This window comes from Pteropus alecto, unplaced genomic scaffold (genome assembly GCF_000325575.1).
Source record: "Pteropus alecto unplaced genomic scaffold, ASM32557v1 scaffold97, whole genome shotgun sequence".
Lineage (NCBI taxonomy): Eukaryota > Metazoa > Chordata > Mammalia > Chiroptera > Pteropodidae > Pteropus > Pteropus alecto.
The window spans coordinates 2,521,314-2,538,985 of NW_006439713.1; the positions used below are offsets into that span (position 1 = coordinate 2,521,314).

General features: G+C 45.3%; 1 protein-coding gene and 1 pseudogene across 4 annotated transcripts in view; both read right to left on the bottom strand.

The window, feature by feature from the left end:
* Nucleotides 1-17,672, bottom strand: part of IGSF5 (immunoglobulin superfamily member 5) — a 39,582-nt gene that overhangs the window by 3,869 nt on the left and 18,041 nt on the right. For 3 of the 4 annotated variants that reach the window (XM_025050207.1, XM_015593130.2, XM_015593129.2), the window contains 4 exons: nucleotides 8,828-8,962; nucleotides 6,006-6,030; nucleotides 2,364-2,464; nucleotides 996-1,069 (listed from right to left, as the gene is read on the bottom strand). In XM_025050207.1, the coding sequence (XP_024905975.1) occupies nucleotides 996-1,069; nucleotides 2,364-2,464; nucleotides 6,006-6,030; nucleotides 8,828-8,962 (335 nt within the window). The remainder of the gene's footprint in view (nucleotides 1-995; nucleotides 1,070-2,363; nucleotides 2,465-6,005; nucleotides 6,031-8,827; nucleotides 8,963-17,672) is intronic. The other variant, XM_015593131.2, reaches the window with a different exon arrangement.
* LOC112483793 lies at nucleotides 4,212-4,330 on the bottom strand (annotated as a pseudogene).

Below are 17,672 nucleotides of genomic sequence, written 5' to 3' on the forward strand. Positions count from 1 at the left end.
CCAGGAACTCTCAGCTCGTCACGCGGGCCCCCTCCCTTCGCACCTCAGACCCCTCACACGACTTCCCGCCTGGCTACCTTGGTTGTCACTAATCGCATCACTTAGGTCCTCCTGTCACATGGTGGAGCATCTGTCAAAGCTCACCTGCCTCCAAAGGCCCGGGAGGCACACAGCGCTAGCAAGAGGTGTGCACTGAGCCAATCCCGCCACTGGGAGGAACAGTACAGCCTGGGGCTACCTGGAAACTCAGGTGAGTGTGATGGGGGGGGCTCTCTGGGGCAGGACCTCAGGGTGACAGCGACGCCTCAGCAGAACGAAGCCAAGACCATCTGATGCAGAAACCCGCTCTGTGCACCTTGCTTTTCTAAAGGCTGAGGGGAGAACATCCCGTCTTACTGGGGACCCCATCGCAGAATTCCAAAACAAAAAAAAAAAAAGTCCTTCTCATTCAAAGTTGCGTTTGTACGGATCGGGACGGGAAGTGCTGCTGGTTACATACAATTTGCTCAATATCATTTGAGATCTAAAGAATCGTATTTTTGCATATAAACTCCATTCTTTTGTGACAGTCAACGCTGACTCTGTACCAAAAAATGAACATATCATGCCCTCGTGGTTTTTAAGTGACTTTTAAGGTAACGCCTTTTAGAAGGACGGCAGCCATCAGACGCGGGCTGCCCAGCAGGAGGACCACACCTTGCTCCTCTCCTGGGGGGCTCCAGGCTTACGCAGCCACCCGCACACCCCATATCTCCATGCCATATCCACAGATGCCTTGAGATCGACAGGCCCCACTTAAACCTCTTTCTCCCAAACCCGCCACAAAGGGCAAGAGATACTGCTCATGCTGGCCGTGCTCCCTCCAGGCTGACCGGTGGACGCGGAGCTAAACAAAGCCATGTTCTTTCAGCATGTTCATAAAACGAGTACCTTTTATAATCGCCTACCACAAGGCGAAGGTTTTTAAACAGCAAAGAAAAGTCCAGAAAAGTCACCTGACGAGGTTGACTAATGCCACGTTGCTGAGGGACCCGGGCTTCGTAGGACCGCGGAGGGGGAGAGCCAGTCTCTGCAACAGAAGAATGATTTTAGAGTGACACGTGACAAAAACCGAGCTGCCTCATCTAAGAATTCTGATTTATAAAGAAACATACTTACCTCTAGGTAGGACCCTGGCGCAAAATAATCCCGAACCATCAACAGATTTTTGTTCTCAAGTTCCCTTACGGTTACATAATTCTAGAACTTTAGTTGTCTAATGAAATAAAAACATGGCAAACCGACTCCAAATCGATTCCTTCCTCGACTCGTTAGTCTCATTTAGAGACGAGGTGACTTCACGGCTCTAACAGCTGATCAAGGAAATAAACACAGAGCAGAGGAGGAAAACAGGCACCAGAGAGATCTCGTCTGGGCCATAATTCCGGTCCAGCTGGTTGATTCATTGCTCAAAATACTAATGAATACGTATTCGCCCATGAGAAATTTCGCAAGAAGCCGAGATCAGATTAGCAAAGGACACAGTCAACGCTTTGTGAAATTCTTGAAAATCTGAAGCTTGCAATGTGGAGCGTCCCCAGGAGGCAGGCATGTCAGAATGCAGAGCACGGGGCTGCTGAGAATAAAGCTCTCATTTCGTGGTGAAAAAAAATGTTTTTCACGTCTCTCAGCAAGAATCGATTAACTAAAAATCTTTCTGTGGAATGCGCTTTGCCCGGCAACTTGTTAGGGCAGATCTCTCTGCCCAGCCGCTAAGGAGTAGTTTGTTCAGCCTTTCTCTCTGGTCTGTCTGCCTCACGGGGAGGCTCCCGGTTCAGATCCTCCCCCTGCCACTGGCTGGTGATCGTGCCTTCTGAGAAGCTCCCCTATTAGGGCTGTAAACGCTCAAGGTAAGACATTTAGACGTTACTCAAAGACTGCAAAATCAGGTCTGGTCTTTGAATATGCTCTCACACCCTGTGAGGTTGAATAGGAACCGATTTCTTACTGAGTTTCCCATTTTTCTCGAATCTCATAGAAGTTATGGAGACATTACCCTCACTCTAGTAAAATGCCTCCTCACGCACTTTAAGGTAAAAAGGCTTCAAAGGAGAAAGCATGAAAAAAATTACTTTTAAAAACACTTAAATCTCCACATAACTTTATTTTAAACTTCAGGTAAATAGGTGAATTTTTCCTGTTAATCTAACCCTAGCATATTTCTAGTTCTGGAATTTCTCGTTCTTCTAAAAATCACCCGGAAAAAAAAGAAGGATCACCACTGGCTAAGTCAACTGCCTCGTGAAGCTGATGTCTGGCTAGCCAGGCCTTCTCCTCAAAATTCTGCTTTCGAGGTCTTTCTACTGCCCCACCTGTCCACTCACCTGCGGTCCTTGGCTCATCTGAAATGTATCCATAGTTTTTGAATCCATTTTTTAACTTTGTCTCAAAAGCTTCTTTGTTGGTTCTCGCATTTGCGGATTTCCTAGAATTAGACAATTTTAAAAGCCAAGTGTTAATCAACAACAGATGTTTAGCTCTTTCACGCCACTCCTCCCAGAGTGTTCTCACACCTTGATCTTGCCACAGGCCACAGCTTGCTCGCTGGTCCCTGGGGGGTGGCGAGCATCAGGACAGACGCTCAAAGCCACCTGCATAGCTGCGTGGACGGCCTGTGTGCACACTCACTCCCTTTATGGGGAGAGATGGAACTTTATCACGAGCGACCCATGGACTCCACTCAGAGTCAGTTCTAAACCCTCAGAAACCAGCAACCAAATAAAGCAGGGTTGGCAAGCTACAACCCAGGGGCCAAACCCGGCCCGCCACCTGTTGTTATAAATAAAGTTTTATTGGAATGCGGTCAGACCTGTCTGCTTCCATATTGTCTACAGGTGCTTTCCTGTCACCGCAGCATATCTGAGTATTTATGACAGAGAGCATGTGGACCGCAAAACCAAAAATATTTGCCATCTGGCCCTTTATGAAAAAGAAGCCTGCCAACCTCTAAAATAAAGCAAAAATGGGCACAGCTTCCTGGGGACAGGAAGTATGGCAGTGGATACCCAAAGATTTTAAATATTCATGCCTGACCACTAAGAATTTATTATCGGGAAGATGTGCAAAGATTTACTTGAAAGAATGTTCTTTCGTGAGCTGTTTACAACAGCAAAACCTGCAAACGACCCAGGTGTCCAACCACAGGAGACTAATCTCTACAGCGGAATCCATGTCACCTGGAAAAGTTATGGCGGATGAGGACTCTCGTGCACTGCTGGTGGGCGTGGAAACTGGCACCTACTTCGAAAAAATGTGTGGCCGTGTTATCTAAAACTGAGTTCATACCTGCCCTGGGACCCAGCTTTCACTAGCAGACATATTCCCAACAGAACACAAGCCAAGAGTGAGCACGCGTGGTCATGTCACCAAAAGACATTAGAATGCTCAATGCTGTGGCACTCACCATGTCCCCAACTTGAAAACTATCCAAATGACCACTTAAAGTAAAATGGAAAAATAAATGGCATATGTGCCCTAAATGTAGTGTGACATGATAATAAACTCTCCGCATCTACGGTCAACAGCATGGATCGGGCCCACCCTGGGGAGCTCAGTAAGGCCAAATTAGATGACTGTGCACGAGGTGATTCCATTTATATAAAGTTTATAGGAATCTGGTCTCTGGGGATATGGGGATTGATGTCAGAAGATCTGACCTTTGAGAGAGGGCCAGGCGATGATTTGACGGGGGGCCTGAGAGGGGTTTGGGGGTCCTGGGGTATTCTGGTTCTGCACGTGGGCAGTCAAGGCCCAGGCACACAGGCTTTGTGAAAGTTAATCGGGCTACAACGCCTGCGATTTATGTACTTTTCTGTGCTCATGTTATATGTCGATAAGATACTTTATCAGGCAAAAAACACGCAAATGTTGTAGGCAAGTATTTGTTAACGGAAATCACCTTCAGAATGTCAAGTGAGAAGAAGCTATAAAATAATATTCATTATAATCCAAATGATACAAAATGCATATGTGTATGAATCTATGTGAACACACATGCATGTAAGTATCTATATACTTAAAGAACAATAATTACTTCTGGGCAATAGAATTATGCATAATTGTTTTTTATTTTTATTTTTTTAGATGAGGCAACCCTTGGTTGACCTCACAGATTACAAGCACCTTGTCGGCTTACAATCCTTTATTTTTTATTTTATTTTTTAAATATTTTACGCCTACAGCACCTGGTCTTCCTAGGTGGTCTCCCTTCCAAATACTAACCAGGCCCGACCCTGCTTAGCTTCCGAGATCAGACGGGGTCAGGTTTGTTCAGGGTGGCATGGCCGTAGACAGAATTACGCATAATTTTTAAAACCATGTCTTATACCTACCTTTACTTTTAAATTTTTTCTATAATTGACATGCATTGATTCTATAGGAAAAAAAAATATTTTATTTTTCCAAGAAGTCTGCGGGCAGCTGCAGTTAGCACTGTTGCCAGCAGGTAGGATACAGGGGTCCCAGCGAGCCCCCGTCTTCCCTCCCTCACCCCAACCTAACACACTCAGGTCAAGGGCAAGAGCTGCACGTGGCCCAGGACCCAGGCCCTGAGCAGAACGACTTGGTTCACACCCTGACCGGCCCACTTCTGAGGGGAGACACTGGACACGTTACTTAACTTCTCTATACCCCTCAATTTCCTCATCTGCAAAATGGAAAAAAAAAATCACCGTGAGAATCAAGTGAGGTGAAACCTGTACCGAGTGGGACAGTGCGTGGCACAGGCGCCAGACACTCAGCACGGTCCAGCATCACGATCACTGCTGTCATCGTGGTCGTTATTGTGCGTGGGTCCCCGCCCTCCGTCCTGCATAGCTGTCGACCCGCCGTACTATGTTTCAAAAACACCTAACATCCCAGAGAATAGAAACGAAAGCTGTTTTGCAATCAGTCATGGAGAACTGAAGAATTTCGGCTGCCGTCCTGCGAGGGGACAGCAAGCTGGAGAAACGCCAGGGGAACGATCCGGGGCGGATTCTGCCTCTCCCGTCGCCCTAAGCCAGGCCCCGAAGGAGGTGTGTTTTCAGACTGTGGCTCTGCAGTGTCCTCAGAGGGAGAGCAGCCCCCTCTCTCAAAACACATGTTCACCAGGGGCGCCCCGGGCCAGAGAGAGAACAGCAGAATCTGTCACACGATGACTGTGCACATAACGCACCACGTGTAGCCTAAAGGTACTTTAAAATCACAGCGTTTCAAGAATTAAAATTAATGAAATGCTGACAACCAGTGTGGTTTTGTTGTAACACCCCCGTGAATCCACTGCCATCTAAAAAGCCCCTCCTCCTAGTGCCTTTATAGTTATGTAAATATGGCAGACATGGCAGCTGGTTATTGTAGTACTGTAAATCCTTGGCATGGTTACCTTAAAAGAGCACGTGGCTACCTCTGGACGCCTGTGGAAATGGCAGGAAGTTTTCAGTGCCCTCCCGTCGCCTGTACAAGCAGTGAACGCTACCTAACTTGTCTGCCGGGTCGGTTACCCGTGCCTGAAGCCATCCAGCTGGTCTCGCTGCTCTCGTCACCCCACAAATTCCGGGGGAACCTCTGCCTGGCTCTTCAATATCTTTGAAATGGTCCCTGAGTCCCTAGCCGCGACTCTAAGCAGGAGGGACACCAGTCGCGGTGCATAGTGCCCTCTTGTGAAAAAAGCTGCAAACGCCAGACACCAAGCAGAAAATCTCCCTCCTAGGTGGCGAGAGCAAGTTGAGCACACACAGCAGCGACACACCTACCATATTCTACAATGTCGCATTATGAATTTGTGATTGGCATATGTGTTTTTTAGAGTTGTCCATTTTCAGTACCTCATTTTGAGTAACGTAACTCTAAAATGCCACAGTTGTGTACGTGTGTGTGTGTGTGTGTGTGTGTGTGTGTGTGTGTGTGTGTGGTGGTGGTGGTATTGGTGTTGTTTGGTTGTTTTTCATTTGTTTGTTTTCAGAAAATTGAGGTGATGTCAAACTTACCTTACTTCATTGTGATAACTAGATTCTAGAAAGAAAAAAAAACAACAGCAAAATCAGGACAGTGACTCTGAAAATAAAATCTCACTGATTTTTATGAATCTCCTGATTTTATTACATTACTGAGTATTGGTGGGTATCAAGTTTCCACACACAGAATTATCGAATGACTTCCAAGCTTAAGGAAAATAGAAGTCATTATCTACTTTCATAAATAGAAATAACCCCTGGGTACCTGAAATAGGTCCCTAATTCAATAATACTTCGCAAATATTGAATTTGACAGGCTGGAGTATAAAGGCATCATTCCCCATGAAGGGAGGAGGCATCATTCCCCATCCTGCTGTCATTCATTAGTTACTGTGTACTGGCATCATGCCAGCGCCGTGCAAGGTAGCACCTCATTTCATCATTATGACAACCCGAGAGGCAGGTGTTAGTGTGATCACATCTAACAGACTAGAGACCATTAGATTACCATTACCATATTTTCAACAGATAAGGAATTATACTGTTAAGCCCTGTATTTTTTAAGATACATTTTTGATGTACTAACGGTATCAGTTCCTACAGTTGGGTTCACCACCCCCGAGGCTGTTCTCAAATTGCTAATGCTTTCAGTCGATGGTTTCTGGGACCGGAGAACATAATAGAACCTGAAAATGGGGAGTAACAGCCACACACCAGTCCCCACCCATCTTGCCTTGAAAGCCAGTGTTCTCTGCAACTCTGCTTTCCTGTCTAAGGCTTCTAGTCATCAAGCTTCATGAGAGCTAAAAAGCATGTCCTTATTTTTTTAGACAATGTGCCCACTTATTTTCAGTTCTAATAACATCTGCCGATTCACACCCCAAATTGAAGTTCAGGAGCCATGTTATTTGAAGGAGAGAGATCGGTTCCCCTCCAGTACGAGGGGAGTATCGCTGGTTTTACCATAAGGGCCAGGCTGCAGGAGACAGGCTCTCTGTCCCCCTGCTCTAGAAGCTGTGACTCCAAGGCCACCAGGCCGCGCTGAGTGGGGTCCTCGACCATCCTTAGCCAGTCCCCGACTAACCAGTGAGAGCACCAAGAATTCTCCAGGCACCAGCAAAGCAGGGCACCAGGAAATACCCTTGAAAAAACTTGATGTTAAATATTTTTTAGCATGGAAATAATTATCAAGGGGTAATCCAGGTCTTCACTGGATTCTTTCCATTTATGTCAAGGTAAAACATAGTGTCCACTGTGAGTCGTACCCGGTGGGGGCAGGCATAGTGAGTATGTTGTCACAGGCCCTGTTTATGGCCCTTACCTGGACCAGTTACAAACCAAGGGAAAAAAACAGCTCACACTTACGTGAGTTTTCCATCTCCAAGTTAAACAAAGGATAACATTTTGGATGGATCACAGAAACATTTAAAAATTAGTTCATTAATTCTCACAACCGACTTAAAGGACAGTACTTACTCCCGTTTTGTAAATGAGGAAGCTAAAAATCAGAGAATCGTGTTTCTGCACATCCTACGTGGGCCACCAACGTCACAAACCTTCTTACTAGGCTAATGCAGAGCAGACAAAGGCCTAAGAGGAGCACGTTCTGAATACCCAGGAAGGTCTACGATGACACTTCAATAGCTAGTTTGAAAATAATCATCTGGAAGCGCTGAACAGTCCTAGTCACTTCTGAATTAATATTGAAGTTATCCAATAGTTTTCATTTAAAATGCAGTCATTTTTATTTAAGTAATCCATCTGTGGCATATAGGGTAAGTCCCAGGTGAACACAAATTTCTATCATATCTGGGTCAACAGGAGTTCACAGTTTTTTATTTTCTGTTTCCTAGGGAATAAAGTTCTATCACAGAATTAATTCCCCAATCAGAAACAAACTCCATGAAGGAGCTAAGGCTAGACCGTTGGCCTAGTCAAGGCTAGATTATGCACTGTATGTGGAATATCTCACTGAGAGCGATATTTCATGGAAAAGAGTTACTTCACACGATGCCCGGCACACACAAAAAGTGCTCATCAAACGGCAGTCAGCGTTAATAAAATTTAAAATGCCATTAAACTGACATGTGACCTAACATCAAAGTTCTCACTTTAATAAAAATAATCAAACTGCAAAAAATATCCCCCCCCAAAAAAAAAGTAGGCGAAGGTTTTACAAGAGAAAGATAAGGATGGATACACACCTTCTCCACCTGGAAAGTCCCAAGCTGTCCTCGTGCCGAAGGTCCTGCGGTTTCTCAAGTCACAAACTGCCGAACTCTATAAAAAGCCCAACCCAAGTGGTGCTGGACCCCCCAAGGAGACTGCTGCCTTCGCATTCTCGGACTGTCTCAAAAGGACTCATTCAAAAGTAATGTGTAATGAATTTAATTAATTTTATTTGTACTATTTTTGTGAACAGAATGCCCTTTTTTTTTTTCTTTTCACGCGACTCCAACATGCGCAGAGGGAGATTTGGAATTTTAAAATAGGAAACAATCTTTGAATGTGCTCAGAAGGGTCAGCATTCTTCCAGAAAAAACATAGCCTCTGAATGACAGATCACAATAGCCTTATATCCTTGCAAATAAGCGCAAAAATGAAACAGTCAATGTCCTTGGTGAGAACGGTCCACCCCGTAACCCAGTATCCCAGATGGGCTGTATCGGGCCCCAAAGGAATAGCTTCCTTCCTTAAGAAAGTCCTTCCCCTCTCTGCGAATTTCACCAATCTCCTTTCAGAGACTCCGAAAGCCAATGCATCTTTTGAAAGAGCTGACGATTCATGAACCTCAACTCTTGTACCAAAAGTTCAAAAGTTTATAGAGATCTATAACGAATAAACAAAAAAATTACCTTTTTCTTCTCTCCTGGAGACACAACAGCAGCAGAATATTATAATCAGAACAATTATCAGGATCAAAAGCAATGAGAGAGATACTGCAAGCAAGACGATGGCCCAGGTAGGCAATGACGTACCTGGTTGACTGCCTATAAGGTCGAAAGAGAACAAATATTTTAGGGATGCTCTCCACTGTCTCGGTCCTGCCACACTCTAAGTTAGACTGTGTTTTCCTAATAATATTATTATGACTATTCTGACTATCCAGCCTGGTATGGCTAGCTGTCATAGGCCAACTTCCCCCTCGGTATGCTTGCATAGTACTCTTCCAGTACTGATTGCTGTCAGTAAACATCTGCTGAGTCACCGGGTCGGTGCGCCTCCCCCACTCCTGACACTCCTGAGAGGGGGGTCAGACTGGGCCGGGCAGCAGCGACCTCACTGGATGCTGATCGCTGTGCTCAGACACCCTACCTTCAGTCAAGGACTGCTCACTGAACAGCTACTGCTGGACGAGACTGACAGGCGGTTCTCACGTCCACGTCCCCACCCGTGAGAGTCCAGCGCCCAGAGGAAATCAGGACATGTTGAGGACACTCCTGAAGGAACTCGGTGCCAAGCCTTCGCTCTGATACCACCCGGTCCCCACCCACGGAATTCATTTCCCATCTAGTCACTGCTCTCGCCTGGGTCTTCAGGAGCCGCCTTCCTGAGGGTCCACTTTGCCCTCTTGTTTTGTCCATCATCACGGAGTTGGGAGACACAAGGGCTAAGGGAGGCAGGGCAAGCAGGACACGCGAGGGGGCGGGGAGAGAAGGGAAGAGGGAAGCCATTCTGATTCGTCACAGCCGTGTCTTAGCCAGAGCTATCCAGCACGTGTCATGCGGTTACTAAATTCAAATTTAAAGTAATTAAAATTAGATACGATTAATACTCAGTGCCATGGCCATACCGGCCACATCGCCAGGGCTCAAGTGCCACAGGCGCGGGACATCTTCATCACAGAGTCCTGGTGGACAGCGCCGCTCGGCCGCAGTTTCTACAGCACCAACGTTACCGAGAGCCCTCGCCTCTTCCCCTCACCAAACCACGTGGACGTCAAACACATCGAAGTTGATCCGTTTAAACGTGGACTGCTGTAAAGTCCGCCACTCAACCCGCAGTGCCTGGGTGGCATCTCAGTGTCTGTGCGAATTGATGGATGGATGGATGGATGGATGGATGGATGGATGGATGGATGGATGGATGAATGGATGGATGGATGGAGTGAAAGTTAGATTGACAGATAATTGAATTGATGGATGGATGGATGGATGGATGGATGGATGGATGGATGGATGGATGGATGAATGGATGGATGGATGGAGTGAAAGTTAGATTGACAGATAATTGAATTGATGGATGGATGGATGGATGGATGGATGGATGGATGGATGGATGGATGGATGAATGGATGGATGGATGGAGTGAAAGTTAGATTGACAGATAATTGAATTGATGGATGGATGGATGGATGGATGGATGGATGGATGGATGGATGGATGGATGAATGGATGGATGGATGGAGTGAAAGTTAGATTGACAGATAATTGAATTGATGGATGGATGGATGGATGGATGGATGGATGGATGGATGGATGGATGGATGAATGGATGGATGGATGGAGTGAAAGTTAGATTGACAGATAATTGAATTGATGGATGGATGGATGGATGGATGGATGGATGGATGGATGGATGGATGGATGAATGGATGGATGGATGGAGTGAAAGTTAGATTGACAGATAATTGAATTGATGGATGGATGGATGGATGGATGGATGGATGGATGGATGGATGGATGGATGAATGGATGGATGGATGGAGTGAAAGTTAGATTGACAGATAATTGAATTGATGGATGGATGGATGGATGAATGGATGATGGATGGATGGATGATGGATGAATGGGTGAATAGATAAATGATGAATGGATGGATGGATGGAGTGAAAGATAGATTGACAGGTAATTGAATTGATGGATAGATGGATGGATGGATGGATGATGGATGGATGGATGGATGGATGGGTGGGGGGATGGGTGGATGGATGATGGATGGATGGGTGGATGGGTGGATGGGTCGATGGTGGATGGATTGAATGGATGGATGGATGGATGGATGCGTGGATGGATGGATGAGTGGGTGGCTCTCTACATCACCTATAATTTTTCTAAGATGAGCTGAGACAGATAGAGATAAGAAAAGAGTTATCATAAATGAAGGAAGGAAGAGAAGACAGAATTCTACCCCTCCCAAGCCACCCCTCTGTCACTCCAGAACTAGAGCTCTAAAACAAGCCAGTCCCTTCACATCTGCGGAGTAATGCGGCTTACCCCCTCGCTCCGCAGAAAGCAGAATCCCGAACGTCACCTGTCACCTGGAAAGCTTGTTGCACATGCAGATTCAGAGCCCACCTCCAGTGGTGCCAAGTCAGGGGGTCTGGAATGGTGCCCAGGTGATTCTGATGCAGGTGGTTGGTGACCCACACTTTAAGAATCTTTAATGTGCAGCCAAAATGTAAACACTGCCCAAGCAACCTGCCACATAACAGGATGCTCCCATGCTCTCCCTCTCACAGATGTGATAATTAATACTCAGCATGGCCATACCGGCCACATCGCCAGGGCTCAAGTGCCACAGGCGCGGGACATCTTCATCACAGAGTCCTGGTGGACAGCGCCGCTCGGCCGCAGTTTCTACAGCACCAACGTTACCGAGAGCCCTCGCCTCTTCCCCTCACCAAACCACGTGGACGTCAAACACATCGAAGTTGATCCGTTTAAACGTGGACTGCTGTAAAGTCCGCCACTCAACCCGCAGTGCCTGGGTGGCATCTCAGTGTCTGTGCTATTAGATGCTAGTCACTAAAAATATTCCAATGACAGACTTCCTGTAAAGGAAGATCAAGTTTGCTTTTAAATCGATGGCCATCCAGCACTTTGAAACCAGAGGTTATAGTGGACAAACAGTTCTTGGATGTTCTTATGGAGAGTCTGCCTTGGAAACTGACCGTAAAATCACAGTTCGCTACTCCTGTGTCACAGGTAAATGCTCAGAATAAGCTGGAGGGATGGTTAGAGAGGGTCACTGGTGCTCTGGTGTCTACAGTCATCAACCACCTGAACGCTGACTCCCAGACAAGCAAGGAATAATGCAGCCTTACCTCAAAGCAAGCGCTAAAATTCAGAGAACACTGAGCTTTGAAGAATTATGTAATATGAAATGGTATTTGTCTTCTGCCTTTTACGCAAAGCTTCTCTGCATTTCCTATGATGGTTTTTTAAATTTCCTTCTCTTCTTTTTAACATCTCACATTCATTGCCATCCTAAATGTCTATGGAATTGACTGTTGTCACTTCCATTTCCTCTTATACATCTGTTCTATGAAAACTAGATCGAATCCCCTCAAGGTCAAGAACTGTGCCTTATTTTTTTTATATTCTGAGTACCTGGCACATACTGCGCACCTTGGATGGATGGATAAATGGATGGATCTTCTTTTTAACATCTCACATTCATTGCCATCCTAAATGTCTATGGAATTGACTGTTGTCACTTCCATTTCCTCTTATACATCTGTTCTATGAAAACTAGATCGAATCCCCTCAAGGTCAAGAACTGTGCCTTATTTTTTTTATATTCTGAGTACCTGGCACATACTGCGCACCTTGGATGGATGGATAAATGGATGGATGGGTGGGTGGATGGATGGATGGATGGATGCATAGGTAGGTAAATACACATGGACACGGACAGACAGACACACACACACACACACACACACACACACACACACACACGAATTTATACATTGGATATGTAAGCCTTAAGGCAAAAAGCATTTCTAAACATGAAATTAAAATAGCTTTAATTTACCAGAAAGATATAATAATTTGAAACTCGTATACAACTCATAAGATAGACTCAAAATAGACAAAACCAGAATGACAGAACTACAGAAGAAAGACTCAAATCAACAATCATTACCCCTTTTAGCAACTGATAGATCAAGTGGATATATATAACTAAGGCTGTAACAGATTTGAAAACTATAATCAATAAGATTTATTAAGGTACCTATAAAGAATACCACACCCCAAAAATGGAAATACAAATTCTTCTCAAGCATACACGAAGCACTTACAAACTGACAACATATTGGGCCTTGTTGCACATGCAGATTCAGAGCCCACCTCCAGTGGTGCCAAGTCAGGGGGTCTGGAATGGTGCCCAGGTGATTCTGATGCAGGTGGTTGGTGACCCACACTTTAAGAATCTTTAATGTGCAGCCAAAATGTAAACACTGCCCAAGCAACCTGCCACATAACAGGATGCTCCCATGCTCTCCCTCTCACAGATGTGATAATAAAATTATTACCTGCCTTTACGATATTCACAATCTAGAGTTTAGAATCAGACCACTGCATGGAAGCTTCATGACTGACAAAGAGTTTCAGGCTTCGTGTCAATGGAACCAGTGAAATCTCATGACCACTGTTGACTTGTGCTCCCTTGGCCTCTGGTTCACTCACTTGTAACAATTCTTGCCCCACCAGGCTGATCAGAGACTCAAGAGATGCGTGCGAAAGTGCCGAGGACACTATAACATATGACGCACAGGTTCAAGAGTGCTGCGGTCATCCTAAACTCAGTCTCATGAACTTTTCACAAACTGAAGTTTGCAATTATTAGCAGTTTTCATAATAAGGGAGCCAGCTGGGGTTACATGTAGAAGTCTGGCTCAGGATTTAAGAGATCATCTTAAAATGCATATGGGAAAACGTCAACACACTTGTTGACTTACTCAGATACTCCCTATCAGGGGCGTTCTCCTCCCTGCTGGAGGAGACTACCATGCCAAGCGTCCGTCAGCCCAGCCTTGACACAATCTAGCACAGAGACAGCCACTTATCCTCCGGGAAGACCTGTTTAAAGAAAGGGAAAGGCTACCTTTCTGTCACTGGCCACCAACACGAGGAAGAGAGCAGGTAGCATTGTGACCTCGCTCACTCTCTTGTCCCTTAATTCGATCACCAGGTTCAGCCAGGGGATACCTGCACTTACCTAAAAGCCCCCAACTTCACCCAAACGGCAGCGCCTATCAGGACCCACATGGCTCGTTCTTTTGTGTTCTATTTTCTGGGACCACTCTCCATGGGGGGCTGAGATGAGCCTGGAATTTCACATCTAGCGGGGACTGACGTACCCCTCTACTCCAGTGGGGCCCAAAGAAAGCAGGGTGCGTGTGCCCTCGGGAGGCAGAATTCGGTACCAAAGCTACACAGGAAAGCCTTCCTTATTTTTATAATAGTTTTTAATTTATCATAGATGACATACATGTGTATACGCATATCCATATATATATCGTAGATATTTTTGTTTGGTATGAAGTTAATTCTTTAAATGAGTACCTTTACAGAGGCTGCAAAGAAAAATAAATAATAGCCATCTATTGGCCAGCCAAAAATTGTGACAGTGGACAGAAAACACAGAATCTTAGAATAATCTCTTTCCATAATCCAACCCCTTCATCACGCAGATTAGACTCTTGGGGCAAAGAGGCTCGGTAAACTGAATGAAGGCGCTCACGACAGGAAAACCCCAGGGGCTTAACTTGTGTCTTTCCTTCTGCTTCTTTGCGCCTCCAATTTGGGGAAGATACAGCCCAGGTCTTATAGGAAATAGGGAGTCTACGTGGGCGCTGACCCCTGGCCTGTGCCTTACTGAAGGGTGTGAGCGTCATGATTCAAGGTGAATGGCGGACATGCTGGACAGGGTGAGGATACTACATCTGAGTAACCCACAAACAGTGACTAAGGACAATTATCTCCAAGTTCAATACCGCTCGCTTTCCTCCCTACGTCCCTTCACGGTACTGTGTGCCCATGAGCATGGCGATCCTGAATTTACTGTGTGACTCCAGTCTCAGTCTGGAGGTTGTCCTTTTCCCATCTGTGAAGAAAAGGAAAATAGTATTTCCCAGATGCTCTCACAGGAAAACGCAGAGCTTTGAAAGGGCACATACAATTTCTCAACACCAACTGGATTAATACAAAATGCCACCACCAGCACATGCAAAGCACGCTCCTGGGCTGGCTAGAAGGGACAGGGGAGATCTCTGAATCAGAATAAATGACAACAATCACTCACGCTCTTGTCCTGTGTTCTCTGGGGTGGGGAACGTCCTAAGTGCATTTTAACCCCCTTGCTCCTCACACCAACAACAACCCTATGCGGTAGGTATTATTATAACCCCAGCTGTACAGATGAGCTGACTGAGGCATAGAGAGGTTAAGCAACTTGCCCAAAGTCACACAGTGGGTAAGTAGGCGAGCTGCCGCTGAGTCCAGGCTGTCTGGGGTCCAAGTAAGTAGTACCTCGTGAGGCTGGGTCGGAAAGTGGGGCCTTTGGGATTTTCCAGTTCGAAGGCCCTGATCCTGACTGGCCGGAAGAGTAATCTGGGAGCTCTTTTTAAAATGCCTATTCCAAGGCTCCACACAGACAGATTAAATGAGAACCCCTAGGCCTTATGTGTCAAAGTCCCCTGGAGACTGACGGGCGGCCAAGGGAGAGGACTTCCGCCCTGTTCTTCTCCCTCTCGGTTTACAGGCAAGAAAACTGATCCCAAAAGTCAGTGACGACGTGTCCAAGTCGCACAGCTAGTGCCAGAGCTACGAACCAGATCCGTCACTCCCGCCCCTTTTGCATGCTCTTGAAATCACCTCTCACGAAACTAAGACTGGGACCAGGAGTCACCACGTTCTATAAGGCGATCACGTGTCCTGCACGGATCGCTCCGTTCTGACGCATCATAGCCCACGCACTCCAGAAAGTCAGAGAAAACCGACCAGGTGGGTAGACAGAGGGTCGACGGCATTGATCTCCAGACAGGCCTGAGGGGCCTTCGGTTGCATGTACGTCTGGAATGCTTGAAGCTTATATTACTTCTGGGATCGGGAAAATCGATTTAAAATATATATGTATATCAGCATTAGCCTTTACAATATGCTTGTCTTTAAAGAATCAATAAACGCTTCCTACAGCTTTTTGGCCTCAACCAATTAGGCTTCCTAAGCTGCCATTGTCATTCTTTCGATGACTTTAAGGGATCGTTCCAGAAACAAACTCTAATTCTTTGCACTTTTTGAAAATGGGTGGCAGGACAGATATTTATCGGATCCCGAAGAAGCTGGCACAGGCACAGCTTCATTCAGTCTGGGCTCCCATGAGTCCGGTGAGTTCCTTCATGGTCCCTAGTCACCAGCTCTGCCAGCCAAGGCCTCAACGAGGTCTTCAGCTACTAAAACTTACATAAAACACACAACACGCAGCCAGCCACAGGCTGCTCTGGATCTTGATGAATAATTCAGAAACAAATTCCCCTTTTCCAAATGAGTCCGATAAAGTCGGACTCCCTACAACATGCCCACGGTGCTCCCCTCTGTGTGGCTATCAGGACTGCACCTGCCACAGTCAAGGTCACGTGCTTCGCCAGTCTGACTCTAAGAAGAATTCAGCCGAATTAAGCCCAATCAAGGGAAATTGAGCACCTCTGCACAAGAAAAGCTTTGCAGGCAAGCCAATCAAAACCTATCTCTACGAGCATCATCGGAGCTCTTTGCTGCATTATTCCCTCGTTAAGATGTTGTGATTTAAACAGTTAATTTCATTCCGTTTGGTGCTAATGGAACTTTTTAAAAATCTTCCCTTTCAAAGTCTGAACCACACCTTATATATTTTAAAAGCATTTAAAAGCAAGCTAGGTTGGCTCCTTGGAGAAATTGCTGGTTCCAGACTGGAACAGGGAAGATGCTAAGGGTGTCCAGAGCATCTTACTGGGCCACGTGCTCAAAAACTAATAAGGACATGGCAAAAGGACACCAGAGCCAGCCGAAAGGGATTCCCACTGGCCAAAGCTGGAGCAAGCTGAGCGTCAAAATGCATAATGACAGGAGCAGATTATAACATATAATAAAAATGAATAAAAACGAGTCCTTACTAAAACTGTTAAAAAAAAAAAACAGAAAAGAAAAAGACAGTGAAGTCTCTTCCTTACGGAAGAATGCCAACTAATAAATATAGAGAAACGTTGGAACCAGAAAATCACTCTTTCATAACCACCATAGAAATGATTGATTCAGGCAATGACTTATCAAGGAATGCAAAACTTATTAGGTGAAAAATCACTGGGAAACAAGATATTCAGAGTAGTCACAGATTAGACATTAGTTATAAAGGTGAAAAGGTACCTTTACAATGAAGAAATTCGGAGACACCACCTTGGCCAAACAATCAAACTTATTACCAATGATAAAGAAAATTGGCATCATTTGGCCACATGATATTACTCATGTCTTGCCAAAAATATTTAGCCTAAGTCAAAGTCTGTTGGAAAAACTCTGACAAATCCATATTGAAGGACTTCTTGCAAAAATGGCCTGAACCTTTTAAAAATGTTTATGTTAGTAAAGACAAAAAAATGAGGGAACAGTCAGAGATTAAAGGAAACTGAAGAAGACCAGACAGCCAAAGGCAATGAAGGTATGGTCTTTGACTGAATATTGTTTTGGGGCGAAGTATGGGTGAGGGGGAGTTATAAAGAAGAATTGAGGAAATATGAATTTAGACTGTACAGTATATAATAGTATTGTATCGATGTTAAATTTTCTACATCAGGGTTATGTACAATAGCCTTGTTCTTATGATACACATGCTGAGATATTTAGGGGTAAAGTGTCATAAAGTCTTCAACTAACTCTTAAATGGCTCAGTGAAACAAAGGGAAAGAAAGAAAGAGAGGGGGGGAGGGAGGGAGGG